Genomic DNA, 13,903 nt, shown 5'->3' with positions numbered 1-13,903 from the left:
CACTACAAGCTGATCCAACTTTGATGTAATGTCCTTAAAACAAGTCAAAATGAGGCTCAGTAGTGTGTGTGGCCTCCACGTGCCTGTATGACCTCCCTACAACGCCTGGGCATGCTCCTGATGAGGTGGCAGCTGGTCTCCTGAGGGATCTCCTCCCAGACCTGGACTAAAGCATCCGCCAACTCCTGGACAGTCTGTGGTGCAACGTGGCGTTGGTGGATGGAGCGAGACATGATGTCCCAGATGTGCTCAATTGGATTCAGGTCTGGGGAACGGGCGGGCCAGTCCATAGCATCAATGCCTTCCTCTTGCAGGAACTGCTGACACACTCCAGCCACATGAGGTCTAGCATTGTCTTGCATTAGGAGGAACCCAGGGCCAACCGCACCAGCATAGGGTCTCACAAGGGGTCTGAGGATCTCATCTCGGTACCTAATGGCAGTCAGGCTACCTCTGGCGAGCACATGGAGGGCTGTGAGACCCCCCAAAGAAATGCCACCCCACACCATGACTGACCCACCACCAAACCGGTCATGCTGGAGGATGTTGCAGGCAGCAGAACGTTCTCCACGGCATCTCCAGACTCTGTCACGTCTGTCACGTGCTCAGTGTGAACCTGCTTTCATCTGTGAAGAGCACAGGGTGCCAGTGGCGAATTTGCCAATCTTGGTGTTATCTGGGAAATGCCAAACGTCCTGCACGGTGTTGGGCTGTAAGCACAACCCCCACCTGTGGACGTCGGGCCCTCATACCACCCTCATGGAGTCTGTTTCTGACCGTTTGGGCAGACACATGCACATTTGTGGCCTGCTGGAGGTCATTTTGCAGGGCTCTGGCAGTGCTTCTCCTGCTCCTCCTTGCACAAAGGCGGAGGTAGCGGTCCTGCTGCTGGGTTGTTGCCCTCCTACGTGCTCCTCCACATTTCCTGATGTACTGGCCTGTCTCCTGGTAGCGCCTCCATGCTCTGGACACTACGCTGACAGACACAGCAAACCTTCTTGCCACAGCTCGCATTGATGTGCCATCCTGGATGAGCTGCACTACCTGAGCCACTTGTGTGGGTTGTAGACTCCGTCTCATGCTACCACTAGAGTGAAAGCCCCGCCAGCATTCAAAAGTGACAAAAACATCAGCCAGGAAGCATAGGAACTGAGAAGTGGTCTGTGGTCCCCACCTGCAGAACCACTCCTTTATTGGGGGTGTCTTGCTAATTGCCTATAATTTCCAACTGTTGTCTATTCCATTTGCACAACAGCATGTGAAATTTATTGTCAATCAGTATTGCTTCCTAAGTGGACAGTTTGATTTCACAGAAGTGTGATTGACTTGGAGTTACATTGTGTTGTTTAAGTGTTCCCTTTATTTTTTGAGCAGTATATATATATATATATATATATATATATATATATATATATATATATATATATATATATATATATATATATATATATATATATGTGTGTGTGTGTGTGGACTAGAGTTTGCAGTGTTACCCACTCAGGCCAAACTCAGGCACAATAATAATCCCTCTTATAGTGAATACATCCATGCAGGACAACGTTATCACTATAAGCGGTTGATTGCTAATACAGCATTCAATATAAGTGGAGTGCACTCTACTGTCTGTATCTAATATTATATGCCATTTAGCAGATGATTTTATCCAAAGCGACTTATGTGAGTATACATATTTTATAGTACTTGTATGTGATTCTTGTGGAAATTTAACCCACATCCTTAGTATTGCCAGGGCTGGCACCAGAAAGAACAGGCATTTGATTTGGACAGTTTTTTTACGGGACCTTCTGGGTGTTATAATAAAGTCAATAGGCAGCTCGTGAGTTTCAAGTTTGGGGAAGCTTACCATTTTTCCTACCATTTCTACCTATCTGCATGGCAGTTCTGATTATTTTTGTATTCGCATTTTCGTTAAACAGTTTCATTTCAATATTAACGTTTTTGTTTTTCAAAATTATTGTCACCTGGTTAATCATAAAAATATGAATTAAAATGATAAAAATCTCAAATTAAAATTCAACTAATGCCTTTGACACATGTTCACATTGAGGGTGTTCTTTAATGGAAGCCTATCAAATATAATCCAGTTAGAATCAGGAATTCCCCAGGTCAGCTGTTTAGGCCCCTTGCTTTTTTTCAATTTTTACTAACGACATGCCACCTACTTTGAGTAAAGCTAGAGTTTCTATGTATGCGGATGACTCAACAGCATACACGTCAGCTACTACAGCGACTGAAATGACTGCAGCACTTAACAAAGAGCTGCAGTTAGTTTCAGAGTGGGTGGCAAAGAATAAGTTAGCCCTAAATATTTCTAAAACTAAAAGCATTGTATTTGGAACAAAACACTCACTAAATCCTAAACCTCAACTAAATCTTGTAATAAATAATGTGTAAATTGAGAACGTTGAGATGACTAAACTGCTTGGAGTAACACTAGATTGTAAACTGTCATGGTCAAAACATATTGATGCAGTAGTAGCTAAGATGGGGAGAAGTTTGTCTGTAATAAAGCACAACACTATCAACAAGGCAGGACCTACAGGCCATAGTTTTGTCGCACCTTGACTACTGTTCAGTCTTGTGGTCAGGAGCCACAAAAAAGGACTTAGGAAAATTGTAATTGGCTCAGAACAGGGCATATGCATGTCAATCTCTCCTGACTGAAAGTGGAGGAGAGATTGACTTCATCATTACTTTTATTTATGAGAGGTATTGACATGTTGAATGCACTGAGCTGTCTGTCTAAACTACTGGCACACAGCTTGGACACCCATGCATACCCCACAAGCCATGCCACAAGAGGTCTCTTCACAGTCCCCAAGTCCAGAACAGACTAAGGGAGGCACACAGTACTACATAGAGCCATGACTACATGGAACTCTATGCCACATCAAGTAACTGACGCAAGTAGTAAATTAGATTTAACCTCTCTAGGGGGTGTGGGACGCTACCGTCCCATCTGGCCAACATCCAGTGAAATTGCAGAGCGCCAAATTCAAAAACAGAAATACTCATTATAAAAATTCATAAAACATACAAGTGTTATACATCGGTTTAAAGATGAACTTCTTGTTAATCCAACCACGGTGTCAGATTTCAAAAAGGCTTTACGGCGAAAGCATACCATACAATTATCTGAGAACAGCGCCCAGCAGACAAACCATTACAAACAGTTACCAGCCAAGTAGAGGAGTTGCAAAAGTCAGAAATAGCGATAAAATTAATCACTTACCTTTGATGATCTTCATATGGTTGCACTCACAAGACTCCCATTTACTCAATAAATGTTCATTTTGTTCGATAAAGTTCTTCTTTATATCCAAAAACCTCCGTTTTGTTCGCGTGTTTTGTTCAGTAATCCACAGGCTCAAAGGCAGTCACAACAGACAGATGAAAAATCTGAAAAGTATCAGTAAAGTTCGTAGAAACATGTCAAACGATGTTTATAATCAATCCTCGGGTTGTTTTTAGTCATAATAATCAATAACATTTCAACCGGACAAAAGGAAAACAAGAAAGGCGTGTTCTCAGTCGCACGCATGAAAAACCTCTGGGAAACTGCAGGGTCCACTCATTCAGACTGGTCTTACTCCCTCATATTTCAGAATACAAGCCTGAAACAATTTCCAAAGACTGGTGACGTCTAGTGGAAGCCATAGGAAGTGCAATTTGAGTCCTAAGTCAATGGATACGGTAATGGCATTCAGTAGAAAACTACAACAACAACAAAAAAATCCCACTTCCTGGATGGATAATTCTCAGGTTTTCGCCTGCAATATCAGTTCTGCTATACTCACAGACATTATTTTAACAGTTCTGGAAACTTTACAGTGTTTTCTATCCGAATCTACCAATTATATGCTTCTGGGCCTGAGTAGCAGGCAGTTTACTTTGGGCACGCTTTTCATCCGGAGGTGAAAATTGTGCCCCCTACCCTAATGAAGTTATAAAAACAGATTAAAAAACACCTTATGGAACAGCGGGGACTGTAAAGCAACACTCTGCAAACAACGTTTCCACTCCGAGAATGAGAACAATAAATGACTGTAATTCATGCATTAACAGAAATTAATGAAACCAAATGACTGGAATTAACAGTATATTTACTAGGCCTACTGGTTACATACAATTCACACAATGGAATAATGAACGTGCAAGAATTAGCGGAGACATCGGAGCACATTCTGGAGAGCGGAGTGCATGCATTCTGGAGAGAGACACCCATGTCTTAGCCACACACCCCTCCCCTTCTTGTCTCAATATTTTAAATTATACTCAAGACACATTATCTACACACATTTTTTATGCTTTTCACTGACAGCCGAAACTCAATGAGCAGCTAGGCCTATTGCCACACATGCTGCCCAAATTGCTGGCTTCCCAAATAAGCATAGGCCTATGCACTTGTGAATCCTCAGCAAAAACAATTTAATGATCCTGTGTGGTTAAGTCAAGCTCTCTGTTAAAGTATTTTGAATAATGTTTTGGACAGACGTAATTATATACAGTGGGGCAAAAAAGTATTTAGTCAGCCACAAATTGCGCAAGTTCACCCACTTAAAAAGATGAGAGGCTTGTAATTTTCATCATAGGTACACGTCAACTATGACAGACAAAATGTTTAAAAAAATCCAGAAAATCACATTGTAGGATTTTTTATGAATTTATTTGCAAATTATGGAGGAAAATAAGTATCTGGTCACCTACAAACAAGCAAGATTTCTGGCTCTCACAGACCTGTAACTTCTTCTTTAAGAGGCTCCTCTGTCCTCCACTCATTACCTGTATTAATGGCACCTGTTTGTACTTGTTATCAGTATAAAAGACACCTGTCCACAACCTCAAACAGTCACACTCCAAACTCCACTATGGCCAAGACCAAAGAGCTGTCAAAGGACACCAGAAACAAAATTGTAGACCTGCACCAGGCTAGGAAGACTGAATCTGCAATAGGTAAGCAGCTTGGTTTGAAGAAATCAACTGTGGGAGCAGTTATTAGGAAATGGAAGACATACAAGACCACTGATAATCTCCCTCGATCTGGGGCTCCACGCAAGATCTCACCCCGTGGGGTCAAAATGATCACAAGAACGGTGAGCAAAAATCCCAGAACCACACGGGGGGACCTAGTGAATGACCTGCAGAGAGCTGGGACCAAAGTAACAAAGCCTACCATCAGTAACACACTACGCCGCCAGGGACTCAAATCCTGCAGTGCCAGACGTGTCCCCCTGCTTAAGCCAATACATGTCCAGGCCCATCTGAAGTTTGCTAGAGAGCATTTGGATGATCCAGGAGAGGATTGGGAGAATGTCATATGGTCAGATGAAACCAAAATATAACTTTTTGGTAAAAACTCAACTTGTCGTGTTTGGAGGACAAAGAATGCTGAGTTGCATCCAAAGAACACCATACCTACTGTGAAGCATGGGGGTGGAAACATCATGCTTTGGGGCTGTTTTTCCTGCAAAGGGACCAGGACGACTGATCCGTGTAAAGGAAAGAATGAATGGGGCCATGTATCGTGAGATTTTGAGTGAAAACCTCCTTCCATCAGCAAGGGCATTGAAGATGAAACGTGGCTGGGTCTTTCAGCATGACAATGACCCCAAACACACCGCCCGGGCAATGAAGGAGTGGCTTCGTAAGAAGCATTTCAAGGTCCTGGAGTGGCCTAGCCAGTCTCCAGATCTCATTTTGTCTGTCATAGTTGAAGTGTACCTATGATGAAAATTACAGGCCTCTCTCATCTTTTTAAGTGGGAGAACTTGCACAATTGGTGGCTGACTAAATACTTTTTTGCCCCACTGTAATTTTGGTAAAATATCAATGAGACGCTCATGTCTCCGCCCTAACAATGTGAGTCATTGTCCCAAAAGCAGGAATGAAGGCGACAAGCTTAGGTCTGCATATTATGCCCGTAGAAGCGCAGTGGGCTTATTCAGGACAGACTTTGGCAAGAGTGATTCCTCTCGCTCCGCTCTGTCTTATTATATGTAGCCCATGTATCTGATGCTGTCAGGCCCGAAAAAACATGACATGCCACATTCTTTCTGCCCAGACAGGATCAGATACATAGTCTACACATACGGAGACAGAGGGGCACTGTTTCACTTGCACGAATGCTTTATCTGAGATTGATGTGTCTTTCAGTCGGCGCGGGTCTCGGTCAAATAAATGATAAATATTTATATATTTTATTTAGACAAGCAAGGAGGTGCAGTAAGGCAGGCCAGGCCCCTCCCAACCCATAATGCCAACCCTGAGCATATTATGCCTCTGTTGATTGTAAGAAGAGTTAAAATGGTAAATTCTATTTTTGAATGTAGTGACCAGGGCTGATATTGTATGTATAGTATATATATCTTTATCTCTGAATAGAGCAGAATGTCCCTGGCTATATAGTAGAGTGGTAGTACTGTGGAGTATAGGGGTTATTGTTGTACCTCTGTATATACTAGGTAAAGGCAGAGCTGACAGTCCCTGGTCCTGCATCTGCTGCTGCTGCTCCAGTCGTCTTTTGGCCTCCTGGACAGGGTTCTCAAACTGGGTCCTTCTGTTGATGTGGCTGCAGGGAACAGGACTATGACAGTGAAATCCAGCAGCATCAGTGTGTTTTGTGTTCCCTTCTCCACAGCAGACAGATACACATTGACTAAAACAATGGTTATGTTCCAGGCTGATTACATTGCACTGTTGCATGGGCATCAGATTGCTACATCATAATGATGTGGTTAGTTTATATGTTCAACACCTAGCCATGCGTTGTGAGATTTGGCAGGTGTCTGCAATGTAGTCGTTGATACTTGGGTGAGAACACACATCTAATTTGAAATTGGTGAATGTAGCTCAAATAGAAATCAGTGCATGATTGAGGTGAAAGTGTTATGTCAGGATTTTGTCCTAAATCTGTGGCAAACAAAGATGTTGTGGGCAGTGAAAAATCTGTATTTCGAATGGTACTCTATGCAAACACATTACCTAGCAGCCAACCAGCTTGCACCAATCCCATTTAATTACAGTAAAATACTGTAAAATACAAACCCAGTCTTCCCTCAATGTATTTCCTTCATTCCGATTATAGTAACGTTGACGTTTTTACACTAGAATACAGTAAATTGGACAGTATTGTGTGTCATTGCTAGGATATTACAGTAACTTACAGACAGCTAGTGGCAAATAACGTACTGTGAATATTACAGTAACCCCTTTACTGTGTAACCAATGAAGACAGAAATTACTTTTCTTAGAACAGCATTTGTTGAATGTTCTTTTAATGTCTGTTGCATGTTATAATGCTAATGTTAGACCAAAACCTGATTAGAACTTAATGAGAATGTTAGCTAATGTCCTGCGATTGTTTTTTGTTTTGCGGGGAGGACTTACTCTACGTAGTAACTGCCATAGATAGGGTCATCGATCTTCTCCCAGCCATACGGCAGTTCTGGACAGAGGGAAGGAAGAAAGAAAGAGAACGATTTGGCAGGAATATGATCACATTCAAGAAGGACCCTTTTCCAGGTGCTGGACTGAGCGAATAGTTCAATGAAAACGAAATGAATCTGTATACTGTTAAAGTGATATTTTACTAGACTGACAACATTTCCACACATAACTGGGTCTTCGATCAGGCGAAAAGAGTAACATCACAACAAAGACATTGATACATACCAGGGTTACTGGAGAACACAAAGGTGTCGGATCTTAATAAAATCCCCTTAGAGTCAATTGACCCACCTGTGTGAATGCTGAATAGCCACTTTAAACAATGCCACTTTATATAATGTTTTCATACCCTACATTACTCATCTCATATGTATATACTGTACTCTATACCATCTACTGCATCTTGACATCTTGATGTAATGTATCACTAGCGACTTTAAACAATGCCACTTCATATAATGTTTTCATATCCTACATTACTCATCTCATATGTATATACTGTACTCTATACCATCTATTGCATCTTGCCGATGCCGTTCGGGCATCACTCATTCATATATTTTATGTACATATTCGTATTCATTCCTTTACACTTGTGTAGTTGTTGTTAAATTGTTAGGTTATATTACTTGTTAGATATTACTGCATGGTCGGAAATAGAAGCACAAGCATTTCGCTACACTCGCATTAACATCTGCTAACCATGTGTATGTGACAAATAAATTTGATTTGATTTGATTACCTTCAGGCGTTTGGAAATTTCTCCCAAGGATGAACCAGACTTGTGGAGGTCTACAATTTTTTTCGGAGGTCTTGGCTGATTACTTTTGATTTTTCCCCATGATGTCAAGCAAAGAGGCACTGAGTTTGAAGGTAGGCGTTGAAATACATCCACAGGTACACCTCCAATTGACTCAAATTGTGTCAATTAGGCTATCCAAAGCTTCTAAAGTCATGACATCATTTATTGGAATGTTCCATGCTGTTTAAAGGCACAGTCAACTAACTGCGTGTATGTAAACTTCTGACCCACTGGAATTGTGACAGTGAATTATAAGTGAAATAATCTGTCTGTAAACAATTGTTGGAAAAATTACTTGTGTCATTTACACAGTAGATGTCCTAACCGACTTGCCAAAACTATAGTTTTTTAACATGACATTTGTGGAGTGGTTGAAAAACGAGTTTTAATGACGTCAACCTAAGTGTATGTAAACTTCCGACTTCAACTGTACATGTTTAAACAAAAGACTCCACTTCGGCTGGATTATTACATGACCCATCAAATTAGCAGGTGTGTCTGGGGTTTATTACAGCCATCGATTGTATTTCATGAACATGTGTACATGTCTAGACAATAGTAACCCATCCACTTAGCTAGATGTGGGTGAGGAGTGGTTATAGCATTTCCTTCACATGACCCATCAATTTAGACAAGTATTTCAGGTAAGAGTCAATTATAATTATAAAATATTTTTATCTGGACACTTTCTGTTTTTGATATTGCTACTATGCAAGTACTATCACTGTACCGTTACACCTTCTGTATCCTGTGCATGTGACAAATAAACTTAGATTTGATATAGCGTGTGTTTACCACATGGCCTCACTTGAATCATAAAGAGATGGGTGGGACTAAGGCTTAAGAGGGTGTGAACGATGCGGAATGGGTGGAAACAAAGAAGAGCTCTCCAGTAGTTGTACCAAAACACTCAAGGGCCATTTTCTCAAAAGTGGTGTTACAAGTTTATCAACTTTCAAAGCAGAATTACTTTCCCATTGTTCCTCAACTGCAGTGTATGATATATCATTTTCTAGAGTCTCTACTTTTATCCAATGTAAAAAATAGCATTTTAAATGTTACTACATAAGACTGAATGAAGGTGGTCGGTCACAGATATGGCCCCACTGATCCGAATGACTCGACTGCATGGAAAGAAAGAGAACTGCGGGTTTCACAAGGCTCATTTGAATTTCCTGATGCACAGGAAAATATTACACAACAGAAGAGTGATCAAATTAAGATCTGACATCTGTATAGTTAACACGATTATTTACAGTATTGTACTGATGTGGTTCATCTGTAAATATTTTTTCCCCTGTCTCTTTTCCCTCTTTTAACTGAAAGTATCTTGCACTCGCTCCTTCACTACTAACACCCTCTGCTTTCTGTCCCCCTCTCTTTTCCTCTTTCTTTCCCCCCTTCCTCTCTTTGGGTGGCTGACATGGCTGTTCTGTAAATGTCCTCGTCCCACCATCCTCTCCTCTCCCCTCCTTCTCTTCCATCCATCCTCCTCTACTCCTCGATCCTCGTTTCCGCCTTACATCCTCCTCCTTCTCACCCTCTATATCCTCCTCTCCCTCCCCATCTTCTTGTCCTCCTTCCATCCTCCTCTACTCTTATTTTCCTCTCTCCCTCACTTTATCTTTCATTACACACACATATGCACGCACGCACACAAATGCAGATGCATGCACACACACATTCGCACAATACCATTTCATAACCTGTTCCATTCCTACACTGAAATGTATCTGTGAAAAATGAATATTTCTCTCTCTCTCTGTGAAACTTCTCACAAACATTCAATTTCAGATATTCACGAGTCACTCATATGCAGCATTCCATCTTCAGGAGAGATTATTTGGCGATCCTCTTCCACAACAGAGCCCATACATTCATAAATACGTACAGTACTGTTAGTCCTGTTGTGAATAATGTGTTTATACAGTAGGTCTATGTTACACTCGTCAAAAGTAGTGCCCTATTGTGTCCTGGGGTGGTCTAGCGGTCTAAGCTGCTGCCTCCAGCATACATGTAGCACTGCAAACCTGGGTTCAGATCTTTAAAAACATTTTTTACCTTCATTTAACTAGGCAAGTCAAATTCATATTTTACAATGACGGCCTACCCCAGCCAAACCATCCCCTAACATGGATGACGCTGGGCCAATTGTGAGCCGCCTGTACTGCTATTCTAGCACATCCTCTCCACTCTCTCCTGTAAGTCGTTCACTGTTCTACCTAAACACAAAGAGTACCTTAAATGGGCAGTGCAGGTTTTTAAAATTATATTTCCACACTATGAAGTCAAAATAACACTCTGAAATTGTGAAAATTATGATAACACCCTTTTTGTGAATAACTGTTTGAAAAAAGATACCTGTAATTGCAGCCTGTTCAGGTGGGATGGAGTTTTTGGCATGCTGAATAATGTCACAAGGCAATCTGATTATAATAGACTAATGACTGTTCATCTGTTATTTGCATTTATACCATGGCATTGTTGAATAATACCTTTCTGATTGCCTTGAAAGGCATTCTAGAGCTTGCATTATTTCCCTATGATGCACGGTATTGTAGCGACCCACACAGACAGCTGTGTGTTATGCTGTTAGTTGGTTGTGTTGTACTTACCAGTACCCAGTGTTCGCGGGGTCCGACATGCCAATCAACCTGATATCTGCCAATCACGGGAATGCCTGGAATGTTCTGATGGCGCGGCAGGTAGCCTAGTGGTTAGAGTGTTGGACTAATAACCGAAAGGTTGTAAGATTGAATCCCCAAGCTGACAAGGTAAAAATCTGTCGTTCTGCCCCTGGAAAAGGCAGGGAACCCACTGTTCATAGGCTGTCATTGAAACTAAGAATTTGTTTTTAGCTGATTTGCCTAGTTAAATAAAGATAAAAATAAAAATGCCGGGCATCCTGGTGGTTGGTGGGGTGGAGTGGTGTGGAGGGGGGCTGGGCAGTGGGGATGGAGCATTGGAAGTTAAGACCAGGTTTAGCCATTGTTCTCTCTCTTACTGTCTGGCCTTCACAAGAGAAGGTTACGGTTGTTTTATAGGGTATCCTTCATTTATTTGGCGTGGGCTACGGCCAAACAGTAGCCTGTGTGAAGTTGGGTTAATAAACCGTAAATTCGTAAACTCTCTCCTCTGTCTGGACAATTGTTCCTTTATGATCTAGTCAGGTCATTACATTGGTGTCAGAAGTAAAAACATTGATAAAAGTTAGCCAGCTAGGTGGCTGAGGGGACGATTATGGCCAAGGAAGTGCGTGTGCATGGACGTCGGAAGATCTGGCTGAGGAGATCGCCAGGGCGTCGGAGCACAGAGGCCGCTTGAGGGAGGACACTAGAATGATGGCGGCTGAAGCGGACATGAGTGCTTCGCCGACTATGCTTCGCGTGGATTCTGGTGGATGGACCGAAGGGGTGACGTCGATGCGGCAGCACGAGGAATCTGGGGCTCAGGATGTTAACAAACATGGCAGCGCCCAGTTCCCGATTGCGTCTGAATCTGTTAAGAACCCGAAGTATTCCGGTAAGGCGGATTGGGAAGCTTTTCATGCTCAGTTTGAACTGTTAGCTCATTTTGGGGGGTGGTCGAATGAATATAGGGCACTGCAGTTGGCTTTGTGCCTCACGGATGATGCTCTGGCCTGTTTGATATTGATTAGCCCCGAGGACAGACGTGATTATGAGGCTTTAGCGGGAGCACTGAGGAGGTGCTTTGAACAATGTGTACAGCCCGGGCTGCTGCGCTCCGAACTGAGTAATAGACGCAGGCAGCCTGGAGAGCCACTACGGGTGCTAGCTAATGACATTGAGAGCCTCTCTCGGCGGGCATATGCTCACATGCCCCCCTCCGTGCCGAGTGAGCTAGCACGGGACCAGTTCATACAGGCGCTCTCTCCTACGGAGCTGCACATACAGACCCAGCAGGCTCATTCTGAACAATTGCAGATAACATTGGAGATAGCTATGGAGAGGGAGCTGGTGTGGGCTGGGGCTTCAGCTGGGGATTTGGTGGGGGTACAGGGAGACAGACCCACGGTGTGGGCTGGGGGGCAGAGCAGCCCAGAGCTGGAAAAGCCTGCATGGGTGGCTGAAATGACTGAACTCATTCGTGCTGTGTCACTACAGGCAACATGAAACACACGCCCTGGCCCAAGGGTCTGCTGGGGGTGTGGCCAGCCAGGCCATCTACGCCGGGATTGCCCCATGTCCCCCAGAGCTCAGGGAAATGGCTCGGGGTCCGCATAAACCGGGTAGTGCGGACCCCTGGCTCTCTTTCCCAAACACCATCATCTTCAGGAGGAGCCCACCGGCACAGACGGGAAAGCAAGGCTCCACTTCCCCCAGAAGCAGACAAGGGCAAGCTGATGGAGCCTGTTGTTGTGGTGGGCCGGACCTCTGTTGGGGACATTTGTCATGTCCCTGTCACTGTGGAGGGGGTGCCCTGCTCTGCCCTGGTGGACACTGGGTCCACAGTAACCCTGGTGAGGCCGGATATTGTGCCAGGTTGGACTTAGTTTGAGCCCACAACTGTGCAGCTCCGCACAGTCACAGGTGAGCTGGCACCCATGAAAGGGAAGGGAATGATGACTGACAGTAGGGGGCAGGACTGTGCGTCATCCTGTGTGGGTGGCGGCTGTGCAGGACCTTTGTATCCTGGGGTTGGACTTTCTTAGGAGCACAGGCTGCCAGTTAGACCTAAATGGGGGCACACTGAGCTTCCAGGGAGGGCCAGCAGTCACCATGGCCCCTCTAATGTCACAATCACTCAACCCAACAAACCCTTTACTCCAACAGTTAAAGCAGCAGAGATTCATGGCTGGATTCCCCCCCCCCCACATTTGTGTGTGACTTTTCCCCAGCCCCTCTGTCACCTACGGCTGTGTGTTACATTCCCCCAGCTACCTCCACGACACATCCCTCCGTGAGCCTGGGCCGCACCCTCCCAGCCCAGCTACCCCAGATGGGAGAGGAGAGGACACAGTGTCTGCAGTGAGGGCGATATAGGGGAGGACCTGTGTTGGTCTTGACCCCGAGCAGCAGGAACAGTTGTGGCAGTTGCTGTTGGAATTCAGAGACAGCTTTGCTCTGAGTGAGGAAGAGGTGGGTCAGACTCATCTGGTGCAGCATGAGATCAACACAGGTGATGACGGCCCATCAAGATGCATCCCCGCCGTATCCCGCTGGCACGCCTCAGACAGCCCCTAGGTGGCGCCAGTCGTCACGGTTCCTAAGAAGGGAGGCAATCTGAGGTTCTGTGTGGACTACAGGTGGTTGAATGAGGTAACAAGGAAGGACTCATACCCCATACCACGTATCGATGAGTTGCTGGACCTGGTTAGGGGGTCCTCCTAGTTCTCCTTTGTGGCTACTGGCAGGTGCCCCTCTCCCCAGAGGCCAGAGCCAAAACTGCATTCTCACTAACAGAGGACACTGGCAGTTCAAGGTCCTGTACTTCGGCCTGTGCAACGCTCCAGCTACTTTTGACCGTTTGGTGGACAGGGTGCTGGGTGGCATCCCCCGACAGCAGTGTCTGGTATACTTCGATGACATCCTGGCCCATGGCAGCTCCTTCCAGCCAGCCCTGGTGGCGCTAGGGCGTGTGCTGGAGCGGGTGGCTGCCGCAGGTCTGAATCTC

General features: G+C 44.4%; 1 protein-coding gene across 8 annotated transcripts in view; it reads right to left on the bottom strand.

Moving 5' to 3' along the window:
- The window catches only part of LOC115152405 (membrane-associated guanylate kinase, WW and PDZ domain-containing protein 2), a 325,515-nt gene that overhangs the window by 71,145 nt on the left and 240,467 nt on the right, over positions 1–13,903 (bottom strand). For 7 of the 8 annotated variants that reach the window (XM_029697255.1, XM_029697256.1, XM_029697257.1 and 4 more), the window contains exons 7-8: positions 7,408–7,465; positions 6,468–6,589 (exon numbers count right to left, since the gene is read on the bottom strand). The exons of the other annotated variant lie outside the window; for it this stretch is intronic. In XM_029697255.1, coding sequence (XP_029553115.1) covers positions 6,468–6,589; positions 7,408–7,465 — 180 coding nt within the window. The remainder of the gene's footprint in view (positions 1–6,467; positions 6,590–7,407; positions 7,466–13,903) is intronic. 8 annotated transcript variants of the gene reach the window in all.

Source organism: Salmo trutta, chromosome 17 (assembly GCF_901001165.1).
Source record: "Salmo trutta chromosome 17, fSalTru1.1, whole genome shotgun sequence".
Taxonomy (NCBI): domain Eukaryota; kingdom Metazoa; phylum Chordata; class Actinopteri; order Salmoniformes; family Salmonidae; genus Salmo; species Salmo trutta.
Note: the sequence above shows the minus strand (reverse complement) of the source record. Positions and strands in the feature narration are given on the sequence as shown.